The 20,769-nt window shown below is 47.1% G+C and overlaps 1 protein-coding gene across 1 annotated transcript in view; it reads left to right on the plus strand.

Moving 5' to 3' along the window:
* Nucleotides 1–7,712: 7,712 nt before the first annotated feature.
* TTLL9 (tubulin tyrosine ligase like 9) overlaps nt 7,713–20,769 on the plus strand; it is a 41,704-nt gene continuing 28,647 nt past the window's right edge. The window contains exons 1-5 of the mRNA XM_055139033.1: nt 7,713–7,735; nt 12,371–12,414; nt 15,564–15,656; nt 18,475–18,586; nt 19,644–19,829. Of these exons, the coding sequence (XP_054995008.1) occupies nt 7,721–7,735; nt 12,371–12,414; nt 15,564–15,656; nt 18,475–18,586; nt 19,644–19,829 (450 nt within the window). The 5' untranslated portion in view covers nt 7,713–7,720. The remainder of the gene's footprint in view (nt 7,736–12,370; nt 12,415–15,563; nt 15,657–18,474; nt 18,587–19,643; nt 19,830–20,769) is intronic.

Genomic DNA, 20,769 nt, shown 5'->3' on the forward strand with positions numbered 1-20,769 from the left:
TCCTTTCTACTCCATTACCATTCATCTAGCTCAACTAACCATCCATTCATCCACCCATCCATCTATTCCTCCATCCATCCTCCTCCTCTATCTATCCTCTCTACACTCAACCATCACCCACTCAACTAACCATCTGTCCATCTTCTCCATCTATCTATCCTTCTATACATTCAACCATCCATCCACTCAACTAACCATCCATCCATCCATTCATCCATAATTCCTCCATCCATCCTCCTTGTCTATCCTCTATACACTCAACCCTCCACTCACTCCACTAAACATCCATCCATCCATCCATCCATCCATCCATCCATCCATCCATCCATCTATTCATTCACCCATTCATCTATCTACTCACTCACCCATCTATCCATCCTCTCATACCTTCCTCCCATCCTTTGGCCCCTACAAAGATGGTGCCGTTTGGATCAGCTCTGCTGGAACCAAGCATAACTGCCCTAATGGGTCCCCTAAAATCAGAGATAAATGTGAGGAGGAGGAGGGAGGCAGGGAGAGTTACAGTCACTTTGGTCCTTTGGATTAGAGGAGACTCCAAGGGATGGAGTCAAAAGCAAGAGTCCTGGATGATAAGTTTGGAAACCATGGTTCAAGAATCTGTTCACCTCTTACCTGCTGGGCAGCCCTGGACCAGTTCCCATGGTGGTGTCAGGACTGGGGCTCAGTGCTAGAGTTCATGCCTGGTGTTCTATACCCGCACCATATACACGCACAGGTCAACTTGGGGTCGCAGCTACCCTATACGCCGCAGTGTGTTGAGGTTGGCCCTTCCTGGCTCCTAGGACTAGCTTAAGAGTGCCAAGTAGGGGCTGGAGCAATAGCACAGTGGGTAGGGTGTTTGCCTTGCATGCAGCCGACCCGGGTTCAATCGCCGACATCCCATATGGTCCCCCAAGCACCGCCAGGAGTAATTCCTAAGTGCAAAGCCAGGAGTAACCCCTGAGCATTGCTGGGTGTGACCAAAAAGCAAAAAAAAAAAAGAGTGTCAAGTAAGTGAGATCAGAGGGACTGAAATAAAAGGAGTGGAACCAGCTTTGTTTTCTCCAGTGATCCCCTATGCCCAGTCCTTCAACTAGACTAGCGACCTTCATGGGCAGCATGACGGCACAGAGCAGGATAGAGAGTGGAGAAAAATAAAACTCTTCATCAGATTCACAGTGTACATGGGCCTTCCTCAAATTATGCAATTTCTCTGACCCGATTTGATCTCCAGCACTGCACGGTTCTCCAAGAACCATTAAGAGTGGCCCCTGAGCACAGAGCCAGGAATGGGCCCTGAGTGCACCAGATGTAGCTCCATTCCCCTCTCCATCCCCCAAATAGCACTTACTCTTTATTTAGGGAGCATCTACCTTACTGTAGGTACTAGGGATAGAGAGGTAGGCAGAGAGCTCTTAGCATCATTGGTAGTACTCTAGCCAACACTGCCCAATAGGAATGTAAGAGGCACTTATGCAACTTTAGATGTTCTAGGAGACAGATTATAACAGTAGAAACAAATTGTTAATGTTTGCATTTAACACAACAGATCCAAAATATCACATCAACATGTTATCAGTACTCACACATGATTGATGACAAATTTCACAGCCTTTGATTATATTAAACCTTAGAGTTTCATGCCTTGTGTTTTTCTGTCTTTCAAACGGAGCACACATCTCAGTTCAGGCTAGCTGCAAGTCAGATGCTTCATAAAACCCTGTTTGGCCAGTAGCCACACAGTGGATATCCCAGATTAAAAGAGGGAAGGTGAAGGAACAAATGAGGCAAACAGACAAAGCCTATACAAATGGACACATTGTTCTCTGAGGAAACAAAGGCAGGGCAGGAAGAATCTCTCTGAAGAGATGACATTTGAGATGAGACCTATCTCTGAGCTATTTAAAAACTATAGAGAACATTCTCCAGCAGATGGAACAGCAGGAGCAAAGGCCCTGTGGTGGGAAAAGCTTGACCTTTGTAAAGAACTAGGAGGACTGGAGAAATGCAGGCCAAAGGGAAGTGGCACAAGACCAGAATGAAGAGGAGAGTGGGGGACTCGGAATGCATGACCATTTATGGCTGGGATGGGTTATTACATTTCCTGGGGAGACCAGGGAGGCTGACTGACTTTTTGGTTCATGTGGAGCGAGATGGGGTGGGGGGATAGTGAGGAGGTAACCGTAGAACCGGGGAGGACAAAATGGTGCCCTGAGACAGAGTGGGAGCTAAGAAATGAGACACAGGAGTGGAAGGGCCAGAATCAGCATATATTAACCTTTCGGCAAGCTGCTGACAGCACTTACAGATAGAGTGGATGTGGGGCAAAGGAAGGAGTTTTGGGACCAGCTCCAATGCCCTGCCCTGTAAATCACTGCCGGGGCACAGAAGGAAAGCTGGGGTTATTTATCTGTTATCTGATGTTTACCAGGTACCAAGTTTGACACGAAAACCTGCATGCAGAATGTGCTGCTGTCTGGCTTGTTTCCCAGAGTGCCCCACCCCATGGCATAAAGAAAAACTGAACAATGAGGGCCGGAGTGATAGCACAGCAGGTAGGGCATTCGCCTTGCATGTGGCCGACCCGGGTTTGATCCCCGGCATCCCATATGGTCCCCTGAGCACCACCAGGAGTAATTCCTGAGTGCAAAGCCAGGAGTAACCCCTGAGCATTGCTGGGTGTGACCCAAAAAGCAAAAAAAAAAAAAAAAACAAAACTGAACAAGGGACCTGATCAACGAAGCCCTTTGTACCCATACTTGGTTGCTGGGAGGAGAATGAAATCATAGACACAGAAAAACTGCCATTTAGTTAAATATCCTTTAAAAAAAACTCATAAATGTAGTGACTAGAGTGATAGTACAGTGGGTCGCGTGCTTGCCTTGCACACAGACAGCCCAGGTTTGATCCTTGGCATCCCACATGGTCTCTTGAGCCCTGCCAGGAGTAATCCCCAATAACGGACTCGGGAGGAGGCTCTGAGCAACCCTAGGTGTGCCACCCAAACCAAAATAAAACGAAGCCAACTATCTCTCTGGCCCCAATCTTTTTGTATTTAAAACTAAAAGGTAAAACTGAGGTGTTAATTGACATTTATGTGAGAAATTTTTTTAAAAAAAATTTAGGCACATAATTTGCAATATTGTCAATGATGGGACTGGAGCGATAGTACAGGGGGTAAGGCGTTTGCCTTGCACGCTGCCGACCTGGGTTCGATTCCTCTGTCCCTCTCAGAGAGCCTGGCAAGCTACCGGGAGTATCCCGCCTGCATGCCAGAGCCTGGCAAGCTTCTCGTGGCATATTCGATATGCCAAAAACAGTAATAACAAGTCTCACAGTGGAGATGTCTCTGGTGCCCGCTTGAGTGAATCAATGAACAACGGGAGGACAGTGCTACAGTGCTACATTGAGCCTTTGAAAATGTGAGTTGTCTCAAAGTCCAATTTGCCTCATGAAGTGACTGCTTTGTAAAACCAATAATATGAAGAGGCTGCAATGTCAGGTTTCACGTTGTCATTTCTTAAAACCCCTCAGTGATTTATTATGATGGGTCAAGTAATTGAGGCAACTGGTAGCATGACTTTGGTATTTATCTGTTTTTAAACAGATACTAATATTGCCATACCCATATGTATATAGAATTACTTTTGAGTATGTGTTTATATCTAACACAGAATGTAATCTTTAAAATGTACTTTGTTTTTTACAGCTTATACCTAACACAGACTGTAATCTTTAAAAAGTACTTAGCTTTGTGGGGCTGGAGTGATAGCACAGCGGGTAGGGCGTTTGCCTTGCACGCGGCCGACCTGGGTTCGATTCCCAGCATCCCATATGGTCTCCTGAGCACCGCCAAGGGTGATTCCTGAGTGTAAAGCCAGGAGTAACCCCTGTGCATCGCCGGGTGTGACCCAAAAAGCAAAAAAAAAAAAAAAAAGTACTTAGCTTTGTACAGCTTTCTTTCATGCACTTCAAAAGTTTGGAGGATATTTCCATATTGATAACAATCTGAATATTCATTTTTCATATCCGTATGTATATATGCTATGTGTATTCATATATATTTTTGCAGTGCTGAGGATCAAATCCACATGGTTTACACATGGTTTACTGTGGAGCCACACCCACAGCCTGCAAGCATTTACTTTACCACTGTATAGTACTTCCTTGCCACATATCCCATTTTATTCATCCACCTTCCTATAAGTTACATTTAAATTGTTTCTGATATTCTCTATAATGGAGAATGTTGCAAAAAATACCCTTATATTGGGGGCTGGAGCGATAGCACAGCGGGTAGGGCGTTTGCCTTGCACGCGGCCGACCTGGGTTCGAATCCCAGCATCCCATATGGTCCCCTGAGCACCGCCAGGGGTGATTCCTGAGTGCAGAGCCAGGAGTGACCCCTGTGCATCGCCAGGTGTGACCCAAAAAGCAAAAAAAAAAAATACCCTTATACATATGACCTATGCACAAGTGTGAAAGTTTTCTTAGGAAAGGTTGTAACTTTGCACACTAACTGCAAAATAAAAGGTTGTTGGTTGTGCAGCTATATTTGGAGCTACTGCAAAATATATGTCCAAGAGTTAAATTGATGGGTTGTGTGCTATGTGCATTTTCAGCTCTGGGATATTATCAAATTGCCTTCCAGAGTGTGAGTTTTCCAGAGCCTATAAAGGTTTCCATTGCCCAACCTCCTCACAACTACTTGGCATGGATGCAGTTTCTATTTTTTGTCCAACTGGTGTAATTCAAAGCATATCTTGTACTTGCTTTAATTTCTCTCTGTCTTTGGCTTTTGGATCAAGGCTGGTGATGTTCAGGCACTACTCCCTGCTCATTGCTCTGGGTCACTGTTGGTGGTACTCAGGGGACAATACTAGGGATTAAACATGACTTTCTGCATGCAAAATATGTGCTCTCACCCAGTGAGTTGTCTCTCCAGCCCTGATTTGTATATCTTAATTTGCTTACTGGCTACCTGGACTTCTCCTTTCCTTTGTCCATTTTTTTCTTTTATAAGATTTTTCTCCCCAGTGGTTTATAGGAAGTTTTTTTTGAGGAATAGTTTTTTTTAAATAAATATTGCATATCCTTCTTCCTTAGTCTGTAATTTGTCTTTAAATTTACAGTATCGGGGGGCTGGAGAGATAGCACAGCGGGTAGGGTATTTGCCTTGCACGCGGCCGACCCGGCTTCAAATCCCAGCATCCCATATGGTCCCCTGAGCACAGCCAGGGGTAATTCCTGAGTGCAGAGCCAGGAGTAACCCCTGTGCGTTGCCAGGTGTGACCCAAAAAGCAAAAAAAAAAAAAAAATTACAGTATCGGGGCTGGAGTGATAGCACAGCGTGTAAGGCGTTTACCTTGCACACGGCCGACCGGGTTCGATTCCCAGCATCCCATATGGTCCCCCAGCACTGCCTAGGTGTAATTCCTGAGTGCAGGGCCAGGAGTACCCCTGTGCAATGCCGGGTGTGACCCAAAAAGCAAATAAATAAATAAATAAATAAATAAATTTACAGTATCTTTATGGGTGGGAGAGAGCCTGAGGACACTGGTGGAGGGAAGTTGGTGCTGGTGGTAGGATGGGTGCTGGAACACAAACTGTGAATAACACTGTAAATCACTGTGTCTTAGGAAAAAAATAATAAATTTACAGTATCTTTTGTTAAATGGTAGTTTAGATTTTGTTACACAAGAAAAGCTTCATTTTTCTTTCATGAGTTGTGCCTTATTTTTGTTTTTATAATAAATCCTATCCAACTGAGACTATAATTACACATATACATGTTTCTGTTTTTATTTTGGGGCTGCACTCGGTGGTGATCAGGGATTACTCCTGGCTCTCCAGTGAGGGATTACTCCTCCAGGCAGGGCTCAGGGGACCGTATGAGGTACCAGAGATTGAACCTGGTTTGTCTGTGTGCAAGAAAAGCATCCAACCTGCTGTACTATCACTTTAGCCCCTACACATTTCTAATAGTTTGAAATATTTGTCATATTTACCCTTCTGTCGACTTGAATTAGGCACATATTCTTTGCTCTCTGAAAGACAATTTCTGGGTACCATTTACTGAGTCCTCAATCTTTGAGTGGGGGCTGTTGGGCCACAGCCAACAGTGCTCAGGGGCTATTACTGGATCTATGCAAAGGAGTAATCCCAGGTAGAGCTCAGGGGATCATATCCTATGTCAGAGATTTAAACCAGGATAGTGGGATGCAAGCACTTTTACCACTGCATTCTCTCCAGACCAGTCTTCCATCCTTTCCACATTAATTTATGATGCTTTCTCTATTATATACCAAATTAAACCCCCCCTACATATATACCCATAAAACACTCATGTCTGTTTTTAAGATCTCAATTGTATTTCATTGATAATTTCCTTTCCTTGCGTCAGAGTGGAAATGAATGACAGAGAAATATCTTCCTGATGCCCCACATTTACTTAGTTCCTTTGGTTTGACAAGGTCTCCCAAAAATTCTGACTGAACTTGGAAAAAATACACATTTTCATACTGTCTTCCCATCCACAAACATAGTATATTCCTCCATTTGTTCACATCTCTTTAATGTCTTCAGTAATTTTCTAATCTTCTCCTTGACAATAGGAACTCCAGAATCACTTTGTTGATTTTGTTCATTGTTGTAAGCAGAGTCAAGAAAAGGGCCTGACATAGAGCATAGTTAATCGACTGGAGAGAAAGTCCAGAGGTTCAGGTCCTTGCTTTGCATGGGGACCCTGGTTCTGTGCCCCACCACCACTGAGAACAATCCCCAGCTAGATCCAGGGTTAATGCCGGATACAGGTGGGAGCAGCCCCACCCTCCCAAAAGAGTATACGTTAAATAAGACTTTTTGGTTTAATAAAATGTCTCCATAGATTTTTATACGTGTATTTCTATGTTTTGGTTTTGAGCCACACCCAGCTGTGCCCAGGGCTTACTCCTGGCTCTGCACTCCTGGCAGGGCTCAGAGACCATATAGAGCGCCAGGGATGGAATCCAGGTCCATTATGTGCAAGACAAGTAACCTACACCTTATAGTCTATCTAGCCTCTATACATCTTTTTGTTGCTCTAAAACAGCAATTTTAAAAAAATAGCTTCTAATCAGCTAGGATTGATATATAGACCCAGGGGGGCAGGAGAGAAGTGAAACAAGGACAGGGAGCAAATACAGATGCAACGACAAATTGCCACCAGAGATTACAAGCAGGGTTTTATAGCGATCCCTTGGCTTCAGGACAGAGAATGTCTTTGAACGGACAGGGCGAAATGGCACTAGCAGACTCGTCAGGACACTGTTGAAGGCAACCCGCAGAGTTAGTGCCTGAGAACTACTGAGTTGGAGAGAGAAAAGTGAATGACTGTTTCACCAGCTGACCAACTGAGCCGGTCACTTATTGCGAGACTAAGAAATCTTCGTACTACTACATTTCCCCAAACACTGGCAATTTTTCAGCCAGAGTCCTTAAGTCTGGAGGTGTTGCAGCGCCGGAAGTGGTCGCGGATGCGGAGGGAATAGGGGGCGGTCTCAGCGCGCAAGCGAACGTCTCGGATTGGGCGCGGCGTGTTTACCGCGCGGAACGAGCCTGGGGCTCATCCAATCAGAGCGGCGAAAGGCTGGCGGCAGCTACTCTGTCACCTTGGCAACAGGACGCACTGGCGGGCGCAGGGCCCGGCGGTGGTTTGTGTCCGGTGGCGGGGACAGGCTTCATGTCGCGCCCGAAGGTAGGCGTGCCACCCGACCCTGGGACTTTTCCCCGTGCCCCAGGCGGGGCATTTGGAAAGCCCCGGAGGATTCAGAGCTTGGGCAGGAGGTCTTGCCTTCCGGACGGGGCCGATGATTAATTCCCGGCAAAGACCAAAGTCTTCCCGCAGCGGTCAGCGCAGTCGCAGAGAGCCGGCAGGCGGCAAATGTAGGAAAACTCGCGGGTCTAAGCTATCCTCAGCCCTTTCTGTGGACCGGGGCGGGGTGCCGAACCTTGCAGTTCCTGTCCTGGGAAAGCACTTAGAGATCTATTTATTCCACCAGCGGTTTACCCGTCCTTACTATTTCATAACTCATCCATCCAAAAAAAAAAAAAAAGTGAATTAATGCTTTTTTTCGAGCGAGCTGTCCTAGGGCAAAAACAGGTGAAGCAGACAAGCCAAGCTCCTGCGCTCTAGGGATGCACAGACGACCCCTTCTCCATTTGAAGAATGGAGGGGGCGGAAAGGAGACCCCCAAGAAAGTTGAGAATCCAGCTCCTCCAGCCCTACTCTGGGCTTTTGGTTTTTTGTTTTGTTTTGTATTTTTGCTTTTTGAGTCACACCCAATGATGCTCAGGGATTGCTCCTAGCTCTGCACTCAGGAATTACTCCTGGCAGTGCTTGGGGGACCATATGGGATGCTGGGGATCAAACCAGGGTCTGCCGAGTGCAAGGCAAACGCCCTACCCGCTGTGCTATCACTCTGCCCCCTCCATTCCCATCTGCTTTTTATGCCTTCCTTCTCCCACCTCTTCTGAATGGCAACCCTGTTTCTTTCATTCCCTCTTATTATGAAAAAATGAGTGATTTGGTCCATCCAGCAAATTCAGGATTCTATTATTGTTGTTGTTTGGGGGCCACACCAGGCAGTACTCAGGCGAATCCAGTATCATCTCTATATTATCATTTTCTGTTGTTTGGGGATCACACCAGGCTGTGCTCAGGGCTTACTCCTGGCTCTGCTCTAGGGGATCATTTCTGGTGGGGTGAAGAGCACCATTTGGGATGATGTAGATCTAACCGGGGTCTGCCAGGTGCAAGGCAAGCACCCTACCGGCTGTACTATTGTTCTGACCCTAGGATCATCTCTATTTTAAAGTCACTTGATGAGCAACCTTAATTTTATTCTTAACCTAATTTCCCTTTGCCATATAACTCATCTATTTAAAGGTTCTCAGAGATGTGACATGGACATCATCTGGGGAAGAATTCTATCTTCTAGGATATCATTATCAAATAATTAAAAAGTGAAAATTTGAAAGTACTTTGTACAATCATACAAGATAAGATACGAATAAATTTAATTAAAAGCATACTGAGAGATAGAAAACATTGTGGTAGAAATTGAGACAAATTAATGGAGCAATGAGCCATATTCATGAATTAAAAGATCCAATATCTTATGTCACCTATTCCTAAAATAATCTATAGATTCAACACATTCCCAGTCAAAATTCCAATTCTGTAGAAATTAACTTGCTGATTCTGCAATTTATATTGACAAACAAAGGACCCAGAATTGCAGAGATAATTATGAAAAACAAACAAACAAAAACCAAATTTGAAACAATTAGGCTACTTAATTGTTAAGGTTTACTAGAAAGTTAGTAATTAGTACTTGTCTGGTAGTGACATGAGGATAGATAAAAAGGGAACAAAATAGAGATGAATCCTTATGTGCACAGTCAATTAAATTTTAACAATACATAATGCCGTTCAGCTAGGAAAAGAAAACTTTGTCAAAGACTGACAAAATGTGATAACAGTGAAAGCATGAGAGTATGAAAGATATAATTTTTAAAACATGAGAACACTTGACTAGAGCTGTGGGGTTGCTTTTTTGTGAGGTGCTTCATCCTGACAGTTTTGTGACACAACATCCTGTATCTCCTTCCACTGGCTCTTTGACAGAGCTCTGAGACGGCCTCTAAGATTCTTGTCCCTGGTGTACAAGGTGGAGTTTGTGAATTTGATGGGATAGTTATTCCCACGGCAATAATATACAGGTAACTCAGCTGTAACTGACTCAGAAAGGGGAAGATTGTAAGTCCTTTTTCACACCTGGCAGTGCTCAGGGCTTACTCCTGTCTCTGCATTCAGGGATGACTCCTGGTGGGCTCAGGGAACCATGCTGGGGATCGAACCCTGGTCAGCTGCATGCAAGACAAGGGCTCTACCCACTGTACTATCACTCTCTCCGCCAGTTCTCCCTTTCTTTAATTCCAAGTCATGCCCCAGCTTGCCTGGCAGAATGTTAACATCCATGTTTAGCCCTGCTGACCTGCTTAAGGGAGCCCCATTGACAGGAACTGCAATGGCTCTGGGGGCCAAGAGCAGTCCTGAGCCAATGACTGGCAAATAAACAGTGACCTCAGTTCTACACCCCTACCAATGAGTTCTGCTGACAGTCCAGATGATCTTGGAAGAGAACCCTAAGCCCTGAATGAGAACAGTAAGCCAAGTCTTTTTTTTCTAATTCTAGTTGTAATTAAGTTTTTAAAACTTTTTAATAGAATCACTGTGAGATTCAAAGCTGTTCATAGTAAGGTTTCAGTCATACAGTGTTCCAACACCCATCCCTCCACCAGTGTAAGAAACTGAGTTTTTTTTTTTTTGCTTTTTGGGTCACACTTGATGATGCTCAGGGGTTACTCCTGGCTCTGAACTCAGGAATCACTCCTGGTGATGCTCGGGTGACCATGTGGGATGCTGGGAATCAAACCCAGGTTGGCCACATGCAAGGCAAATGCCCTACCTGCTGTGCTATCGTTCCAGCCCCAAGAAATTGAATCTTGAATATAGCTCTTTGAGCCCTGAGCCAAGGAGTCAATGAACTTGGGGCCAGACTTTGGATAATCTAAATTGTCACTGTTTTAAGTTTTTGATGTCCCATAATAGAAAACAAATACAGTTGCTAAGTCTCTCCAAGCTTCAAAGCATAAGGCCAACTTTATTTTTCCAAATACATGCCTTAGGGATTAGTCTGACCAGGTCTACGGACCAGATTGCTTTGAACATGGTAGGAAATAAATAACACCCTTTGAGAATTTGAAAGGTTTATTTTGGGTGGAAAAAATAGAAGCTTCTTGGAGTCTTTGACTCAACACCTTCTGGATCCTGGGTCGAGCATACATTCAAAATAAGTAGAGTAGAAAGTCTAGATCCCTCCTGCAAGTTTCCTGAGATCAGTCATCAAAACTTGGAGCCCTGAGATCATAATGATCATGGTGAGACTTATCCTCAGATAGTTGAAGGGTTCTCTCTCTCTCTCTCCCTCTCTCCCTCCCTCTCTCCCTCCCTCCCTCTTTTACTCCCTTCCTCCTTCTTTTACTCCCTTCCTCCCTCTTTTACTCCCTTCCTTCCTCCCTCTTTTACTCCCTTCCTCCCTCTTTTACTCTCTCCCTCCCTCCCTCTTTTACTCCCTTCCTCCCTCTTTTACTCTCTCCCTCCCTCTTTCCTTCCCTCCCTCCCTCCCTCCTTCCCTCCCTCCCTCCCTCCCTCCCTTCCTTCCTTCCTTCCTTCCTTCCTTCCTTCCTTCCTTCCTTCCTTCCTTCCTTCCTTCCTTCCTTCCTTCCTTCCTTCCTTCCTTCCTTCCTTCCTTTGTAAATTCGATTCCCTCCTTTCCTTTTTTCGTTATGGTTGAGGTTGCAAAGACTGAGGCTGCATGCGTGCCTGGCTGTGCTCACTGTACTCACACAGCCTTAGCTGAGCTGCTTACTGGGATCATCAATCAGGTATTGGTACTCACTGAGGCTTTTGTTCCTTTAGCATGCATGCATACATGCATGCTTAAATGTGTGTCATACTCATAGTTGATGTCCAACAAGTTATTGCTATGGTGCTTCTGGGGGTGGCTCGCCAGGGCTGACACTCCTTGGCTATGGTGCTCACACATCTTTTAGATAAGATGCTTTTGTGGTACACACCCCTTTTTTGATGCTTTTGCACACGTGGCTGTGGTGTGACTGAAAGTTGCTTGTGGTACTGAGTGTCGTAGACAGTACAGCTGCCAGGATTGTGCTTGGTGCATGCAGAACACTGAGGACTTGAACTTCTGATCATACATTTGCACATCAGAATCTAAGCCCCGGTGTTATTATTCTGAACACCCCTAATTTTGGAGAAGGAGTTTGGGGCCATATCCCGTGTTGCCTAGGAGCTGGTGGTGCACAGGGGACTGTGTAGAAATGAAGATAAATCTTGGGCCTCCCATACCAAAGTATGTGCACAAGCCTGTGCAGTTATCTCCCTGACCCTGGGATCAACATTAAAAAAAATAATTATTTTTTATATCAACTTCCCCAGTGGGGCCACTTCTGGTGTTGCTCAAGATAGCCATATGGTGCCTGGGATTAACTCGGGTCATCATGGATCCAAGACACCCCCTTTCAGCTGTCTCCCTGGCCCCTTTGGAGCTTCATTTCAAAAACCAGGTTTTTGGGCACATGGTGCTCAGGAAGAACTTGGCCAGGCAGCATAGTTGTGTTTCAGGATAGGGCTGGTGCTGCAGCGGATAGCTGGAACGCTTTATCTGCAGTAAGTTGAACTGAGGAGATAGAACAAATATACAAAACAGGGAATATCACTTACATCACTTTCCTTTTCTCATTACAGAATCAAATTTACAAGGGCCATGGGGCATCAAAGGGAAAAGAACGGTGAGTATCTTACCCTATCCAATAAACACAATTAAAAAAGTCTCTTCCTTTCCTCCACCCCAGCTTCCTGTTTCTTTGCTCCTGGTGATGATAGTAACAGCAATAAGAATATTAAGCAATTATTGGACTCTTAGGGGCCATTCCCTGAGCTAGTCACTTTGTATTATCTTGTTGACTCCTCTTTACCACCGTCCTTGAAGGTAGATACCACCGCTGTGCCCATTTTATAAAATGGGGAAATGGAAGGTCAGGGAACTGGTTCAACTGAAGTTAAATAACTTGTTCAAGACCCTGGAATCAGCAGCAGCTGAGCTTGTTGAACTCTACCTAGTTTCTGCCTCCTTCAGTTGCCACATGGTGACTTGGATTTTTTTTCTAACGTCAGCTCTTCCGAGACTCTGCTCCACTCTGCATCGGTAACTGAAGGCAGGACTCAGCACCTCTTTGAATTCCAACCACAGAGTCCCCGTGCACACAGCAGGAGTGATGAATGTAGGCTTCGATGAGAGAGTACATGCTTACAAAGTACAAAGTGTTACGGGATGTAGTTTGTATTACACCCATGATGGCAAATACTTGAGATATTGCTTCCATTAATTATTTCTGTTTCCTTTAGAGTCCCCTCCCCTGCCCGCCACGGCTGTGCCACCTCTGGGGAGGGGAGCTGCAGTTTCTGACCCTTCTCTTCTAAAGGGCCCGTCTTTGCCCTTTTCCTCCCGGTACTGACTCTATCCTCTCATTTTCAAACCTCTCGGTTTCTTAGGCAGAGCAGCCCAGTTCTGTCCTGGGTCTTGCCCTGAACTTAAACACCCACTCCCAGCGAACAAAGAACACTTCAGTTGCCAGGACTCACCCACCTGTTTTTTTTTTCTTCAGGCAATTGGAAATGTGTTTGGCTACAAGTGGCAGAAAATCCAACTAATCCTAGCTTTAAAAACACGTATTTGATTTTTTCCATGTAACCTGATGGGCTGATGGTGTGGTTCCACAGTGTCAGAGTGGGTATTGCCACATTTTTCCATGTGGATACTGGGTTTGGTGAACTTCTAAATAGGAACCTTCCATTCCTTCCACCTCTGCCAACCATCACGTTGTGTTCTAGCTCTGCTGTTTGACTATTTTCAGTCTGAGGAGACTCATACAATAGTTGTCCTTCTGCAACTGTTTATTTCACTGAGCAAAGTCCTCAAGGTTCACCTGTATCATAATTGTTAGTGATTTTTAAGGCTGATAAATATTCCATTGTATGTGTATGTCCCATTTTGTTTATTTTTATTTATCTGTTAGTGGATTGCTTCCATATTTTGGCCACTGGGACAAATGCCACTATGAATGTAGATTATTCTCATTGTCTGCCATAGAGGCAGGGGGAGGGTGAGAAAGGGGGGGTTATACCTGAGTTATTGGTGGTGAGGAATGTGCACTGGTGGAGGGATGGGTGTTTGATCATTGTGAGATTGTAACCCAAACATGAAAGCTTGTAACTATCTCACGGTGATTCAATAAAATTTAAAATTTTTTTAAAAAAAGAACGTAGATTAAAATTAGACCTCAGGTCTCTGAGGTCCTTTTAATTCTTGGAGCATATGCAGATTAGTGGAAATGCTGGATGATATTCTAATTCTCATTTAAAAATTTGTGGTGCTCTTGCACTGTTTTTCCACGGAAATGTTACCATTTTACATTCCCACCAACAGTTCCAAGAGGGTTTAATTGTTTTGTTTGATTTTGTTTTGTTTTGGGCCCACACCTAGCAGTGCACACGGGTATTCCTGGTGGTGCTCAGGGAACCATATGCAGTGTGTGGGGTTGAACTGGTGTCGGCTGTATGTAAGGGAAGTGCATTACCACCCGTGTTGTCTCTGCAGCCCCAATTTTTCTATATCCTTGCCAACGCTTTTCATTTTCTGGTTTTAGGACAGTATCCCTTCTAATGGGTGTGAGCTGGTACCTCATTGTATTTAATTTGCATTTCCCTAATGATAGTAGTTGTGTGCCCCACCAATTTGTTCCATAAGGCTTAGCTAGGGTTGAGTAGTTATGCTGTCTCTTATCTTGCTAGATTGCCCCTCTCCTCATCCTTAACAGCCTAATTTTTTTTTCTTTTTTGGTCATTCCTGGCAATGCTCAGGGGTTACTCCTGTCACTACATGCAGGAATTACTTCTGGTGGTACTCAGGGGACCATATAGGATACTGGGGATCGAACCCAGGTCAGCTGTGTGCAAGGCAAATGCCCTCCCTGCTGTACTATTCCTCCGGCCCCCAACAGTCTAAAGCCCCATATGTGGTATCTGAATGCATAACTGCATGGCGGGGGGGGGGCGGGTGGATAGGAAAAACCTTGTCAACTCTAAAAGGTTTCTGAACGCATAGTGACCCCAACTCAGTGAAACATCAACTGCATCATGAACCTGAGGTTTTCATGGCAACATTAACTCATGCTGCATTTCTTGGGCAAAAAGCTATGATGCGTGATGAAGGCTTAAGGAGCCCTGCTTGCATGCAGACTTCTTTGGGTCTGTTACTCATTGGTGAGTCTTGCCAGCTCCTTGCCTCCTTGTCTGGAGGTATGAGGCAAAGGGACCGTGCCGGGGAGCTCTGCCACACTGCTCCCGAGTCCTGAGCTCACTAACCGGCCTTCTCCAGGGTCTTGTTGCTTGCATTTGTTTTCTATGTGATTGTCCTGGGGCTCCGGTTGTGCTAGCTGAAGGAATAGGGAAGAATATTCCTATTTTACCTTCCCAGATGAATGTCAGAGAAGGAATGTGCAAGCACCCGTCGTTTACTATAAGAAGGAGCTCTGGCATCTGTGAGGCAGCCAGACCATTCCTGGCACGTCGTGGGTGTGGAATCAAATGATGCCTTGTTATTTTGCTCTTCTTTCCCAATGAGTCAGAGTCTATCATACTCAACAGGATTAGATGAAGTGTTACATGCTATGACTCTAAATGTTGAAAGTTGGTAATTCTGTGGGTTTGGGTAGTTTTTTTTTTGGGGGGGGGAAGGGTGAAGTTGGTGGTTTTTTGTTTTTTGTTTTTTTTGCATTTCCAGGTGTGGAGCTTTCCTGTTCTCCCCTTCCCTTTTCTTGATCTTCTGGGACCATCGTGCGTGGGTCCTGAGCAGGCGTCCCTGTGCCTTGTCTTTCAGAGACCAGAGAGTTCTGATCCGGTTCAAGGCCACTCTGGTGAACACGCTCATGGATGTCCTTCGCCACAGGCCAGGCTGGGTAGAAGTGAAAGAGTAAGACCAGCCCTCCCTCAGCTTCATCCCCCCTTCCCTGTCTCTTCCTTCCCTGGATCCAGAGGAATGGAGAGTTGGGGGAGGAGCAAAGGGCTGGCAGGTCGGGGTGGTATCTGGGCAGGGGTGTGGTCCTGACCTGTGAGGTGGACCCGACTCGCCCCTGTCTCCTCCTCAGCCTCATCCCATGTGAGTTTCCTGGCTGGCCTGACAGTTGGCTTGGTGCAGATGGCTTAGGAGTCCTTGAAGCACATTGCTTGTGGCTGATCCCGAGTTGCTTAAGGAGCTTCCAGTGGAGTCCCATGGGACAGGTTCTTCAGCTCAGACAAAGCTCTCTGACTTGTGGCCCCTTATTCAGGCTTTGGGGTTGGAGATCTCCACACATCAATGCAGTTTCAATTCAGAAACACAGTTTCTGTGCAAACACAGTTAAGAACCAGTGGGGCCAGAGCCACCCCTTCCCTTGCTTTCCCCGGAGAAAGCTGATGTGATGCCTGGAGTTGCAGCAGCCTCTCTGATCCCCCAGGGATGAGCAGAGTCCAGCATGTTAGGAACAGAGGCCCGGGGGTGGAGGAACTAAGATCCATACTGACCGAGCTGGGTAGTTTTGTGTCACACCGAGTGTCATGTGACTGTGATCATCATGCAGATGGTATGCAAAGGAATGAACTTTCATAATTCGAGAAGAACCCAAAGGCTCTTCCTGGTTGTCTCCTGCCCTGCCAATGGTTAAGCTTTACCTCTGACCTCTCTGCCCCTGGCTCTTCTTTCCGACTTAAACGTGCCCTTCTTGTGGCCGGCCCCTGGCTGTCTCTCCCAGGAGCCTCTTGCCACTGCTCTGACCTGGATACTCCCTGCTTCCCTGAGTGCTCAGCTGCCATGTCTCCTCAGAAGCATCAGCCCCTCAGCAGCTCTGCCTCCCGGCCTCCTGCTGGGCTCGGGGCACCTTCTCGGTGTCTCGTCATAGAGGTCTAGGGTTACCTGCCGTCTCCCCGTTTCACATGCTCTATACTCCACCTGTCTCCTTGCACTCAGCCGTGTACCCCACATTGTCTCTGATACAAAAGCAACTTACATATGTGTTGGATGAGCGAACAAATAATGCATTATTCATCCATTCATCTATTATTCATTCCCTCATAACAAAAGGGTGGGTTTTTCTTTCTTTTCTTTTCTTTCTTTCTTTCTTTCTTTCTTTCTTTCTTTCTTTCTTTCTTTCTTTCTTTCTTTCTTTCTTTCTTTCTTTCTTTCTTTCTTTTTTTTTAAAGCTCACTTTAGAAGGAAAAATTTGATTGTTAAGGAATCCAATGGCCTGAGTTAAAATCCAGCTTAGGCTGTTACTAGCTATATGAACTCGGGCCAGTTGCATCACCTCTCTGTGCCTCAGTTTCCTCCTCTATAAGTCAGGCATGATACAGAACCTGAGGCTGGAGAGAGTGCAGGAGTTAAGGCTCTTGCCTTGCACAGTGGCCAACTCTGTTCAGTCCCCAGCACCTCCTGGTTCCCTGAAGGTAAACCTGGGTGTGTTTTGGGGAGAGTCCCCGGTAATTCCCAGCACCCCAGGGCCCGAGCATAGTCTTTTTCCTTCACATTGAACTGCCAGGCTGGCTGGCCAAAAATTGTTGGGAGGACCCCCAGGGCCCATTGAGCATCACTTGTGACACCCCCTACCCCCAATAATAGAACCTAGCACTTTTTCTGGAGATTAATGAGTTAATATTTGTCAAGTACTTAGAATAGTGCCTGGCATGTGCTAAATAATAAGTCTTGGCCCTTAGAAAGTGAAAAACTTGCAATCTCGGGAGACACATACAGGCGAATAGTAAAACCATAAAGAAACTTCCGGAAATGACACACTCCAAATGCAGACTCAGCACTATTTTGGGGGTGGAGAGGAGGAGATGGAGTCTGATAGAGTTCTATCTGTGATGTTTTCCTTAAAGCAATCAGACTAATCTTGGAGATGCTATTTTATTTCCTGTCCCACAGTCCTCCACCTCCAGTTCTGTCCCCTTTGATATTGTTGTTGTAGAGACTGGAGTCATATTCTTGCACTTCTGGGGGCACACTGGACAATGAGGGGTGGTGCTGGGGGTGTTCAGGGGATTAAACCAGTCTCTAGCCTGCAAGCTAGGTGCTCTTATGGTGGAGTATCCCCGAGTCCTGTCACAGGTATTTTAAGACCTCCTCCCCCCGTCTACACCCCACCTTTGGAAACTGCATTTCACGGGTTCTCCTGGATTCGCATCCCTCTCCCTGGTACGGTGGTGAAGAATGGGGTTAACATTTGGAGTTGAGCGGTCCTGGGGCCAATCCCGATGTAGCCTTGTCTGTGGTCACCAAGTCTGCCCTTGTCTCAGGGCTGCAGAGATGAGCCTAGTCATTTGGGGGCTGCTCTGGGGGCTCACAGAGTGGAAGGGAGGGTGCCCCAGATATCTCTTTAATCTCACTTCCTGGTCACACAGGCTGGAGAGGGCGAGGTGACATGTGCAGGTGAAGTTGGTGGTTGTGACAGGGGCCAGGGAGGCAGGGAGCCCTGCTCTGGAGAGGGGGTGCCCTGTTCCAGGTGGGGCCACTCCTCATCCAGCCAACAGGTGCCAGGAGATCCCTGTGCTCCCTGTGATCCCTGTGCTCCAGAGCCGGTGGCTCACAGGACGCCTGGGTTGTCAGCGTACAGTCCCCAACAAAGTAGACCGTGGGCAGCCGCAGCCTGGGGGGCCCCTGGACCCAGAAATTTGCATGGACTCAACGCTGCAGCCCTAGGCCCTGGGAGAGGCAGGGTGCTGAGGCGCTCAGGGCCTTTGTCCCCTCCCTGCCGCAGCGAAGGGGAGTGGGACTTCTACTGGTGTGATGTCAGCTGGCTGCGGGAGAACTTCGACCACACCTACATGGAGGAGCACGTGCGCATCAACCACTTCCGCAACCACTACGAGGTGACAGGAGGCAGGCACTCGGGGCGGCCAGGGGTGGGACAGGGACCGGAGGGAACTGGGGGCCCTCGAGATGGGAGGGGACGGGGTGGAACCAAGCCAAGAGATAGGATTAGAGGAGCCGGCGATGGCAGATATTTTTTTTAAGATTTTTTTATTGAATCACTGTAAAATAAACCCTTACCAAGCTGTTCATGATTAAGTTCCAGTCATACAGTGTTCCAGCACCCATCCCTCCACCAGTGCACATTTCCCAGCACCAGTGTCCCCAGGTTCCCTCCCATCACCCCCACCCCCCTGCCTGCCTCTATGACAGGTGCTTTTCTTCTCTCTCCCTCCCTCTCTCTGTCTCTCTCTCCTCTCTCTTTCCTCCCTCCCTCTCTCTCTCTCTTTCTTCCCCTCCCTCTCTCTCTCTCTCTCTCCGCCCCCCGCCCGTGGTGCTGGGTGGAGGGTCTGGGGCCACTTGTGTGATGTTTGGCCGTTAGAACTACACCAGAGGTGCTGGGGCGGGGTGGGGGGCAGGGATGGTCATGTGGTGCATGGTGGAACTCAGACCTGACACATGCTAGGCCTAACACATGCTAGGCATGTGCTCTGCCCCTTAAGCTATCTCTCCAGCCCCCAGTGGAAGGAGATTTTGCGGCTTACAGAAGCATGAGCCTGCAGGCCTGTCAGACCCTGGCTGGGCCACCCTCGCTGCATAGCTTGGGCATAGTGACGCGTCAAAACCCCACCACACTGGTCAGTGGCGATAATTATTTCATCGCAGCCTTTCAGTCAAAGTTGCTTCCTTTTTTATTTTTCCAGTTTTTGGTGCCTGGAGGTTACTCCCAGCTTGATACTTGGGTGGTTGCTTGGGGACCATGCAGTGCCAGGGATCGAGCACAAAGCTCAAATGAAAACTTACGCTCAAACCCTTTCAGTCCTGTCCCCAGCTCCGAAGTGATGTGTGTGTGTGTGTGTGTGTGTGTGTTGGCAGGGGAGGGCAGAGCGGAAAGGCTTCAGGGGCCACAAGTGCTAATGGCTTGCCACAACCCCCACCTCTAACCCCGGTGCCCAGCTAACCCGAAAGAACTACATGGTGAAGAACCTAAAGCGGTTCCGGAAACAGCTGGAGCGGGAGGCGGGAAAGGCGGAGGCAGCCAAGTGCGACTTCTTCCCCAAAACCTTTGAGATGCCGTGTGAGTACCACCTGTTTGTGGAGGAGTTCCGCAAAAACCCAGGAATCACCTGGATCATGAAGCCCGTGAGTGCCCAGTGCTGGGGGTGGGCGGCTGGGATTGGGGCAGGAGGGGGGGGAAGCCCCCCAGGCAGCAGAGCGTTGGTGTGTGCGGGGGGGCATTCCTGGCACCCCTCAGGACAGGATGCAGCCACGGGCATCCTGTCTGCTTCCCCTGAAGGGCAAACTCCAGACTCCTCCTCTCTCTATCATGTGGTCCCAGTAGGTGCCCCCAAAGAGCGGGAGATGCTGAGACAGGTGGGTGGAGGAGGCAGAGCCTCCCTGGAGCTTCCATCCCTGTCTCTTCTTGAACCAGAAGCAGTCAGTAGCCAGGTGTGAAACACGCTGTGCTTGCTCCCTCAGCCCTCACCTCAGTCCTGGGGGGAGAGGCATTACCAGTCCCATTTTTAATTTTTTTTTTGCTTTTCGGGTCACACCCAGCGATGCACAGGGGTCACTCGTGGCTCATGCACTCAGGAATTACTCCTGGCAGTGCTCGGGGGACCATATGGGATGCTGGGAATTGAACCCGGGTCAGCTGTGTGCAAGGCAAACGCCCTACCCGCTGTGCTATCACTCCAGCCCCCTAATTTTTTTCTTAAAAAAATTTCCCCCCTTTATTTAAACACCATGGTTTACAAAGTTGTCATGTTGCATTTGTTACAGGCATTCAATATCCCACCACCAATGTGACCTTCCCTCCGCCGTTGTCCCCCTTTCCCCAACCAGCCCCGAAGCATGCTCCGTGAGCACGCACAGAATAAGTCACTATGTATTGCTTGCCACAGCTGAATGGCAAATGGAATGATCAAAAATTACTTCAGTACGAGAAAATTTGTGAAAATTATTGTCTCCCCGCCACGGAGTCTTTAAGTCCTTGTCTGAGGGTTTACTGAGCTGTTTGTTGCTAGCTGAGCCCCCTGTGCTAGTGCTTTTGCTCACTAGGCATCCTTGGCTTCTCTGTTAC

This window comes from Sorex araneus, chromosome 5, assembly GCF_027595985.1.
Source record: "Sorex araneus isolate mSorAra2 chromosome 5, mSorAra2.pri, whole genome shotgun sequence".
Lineage (NCBI taxonomy): Eukaryota > Metazoa > Chordata > Mammalia > Eulipotyphla > Soricidae > Sorex > Sorex araneus.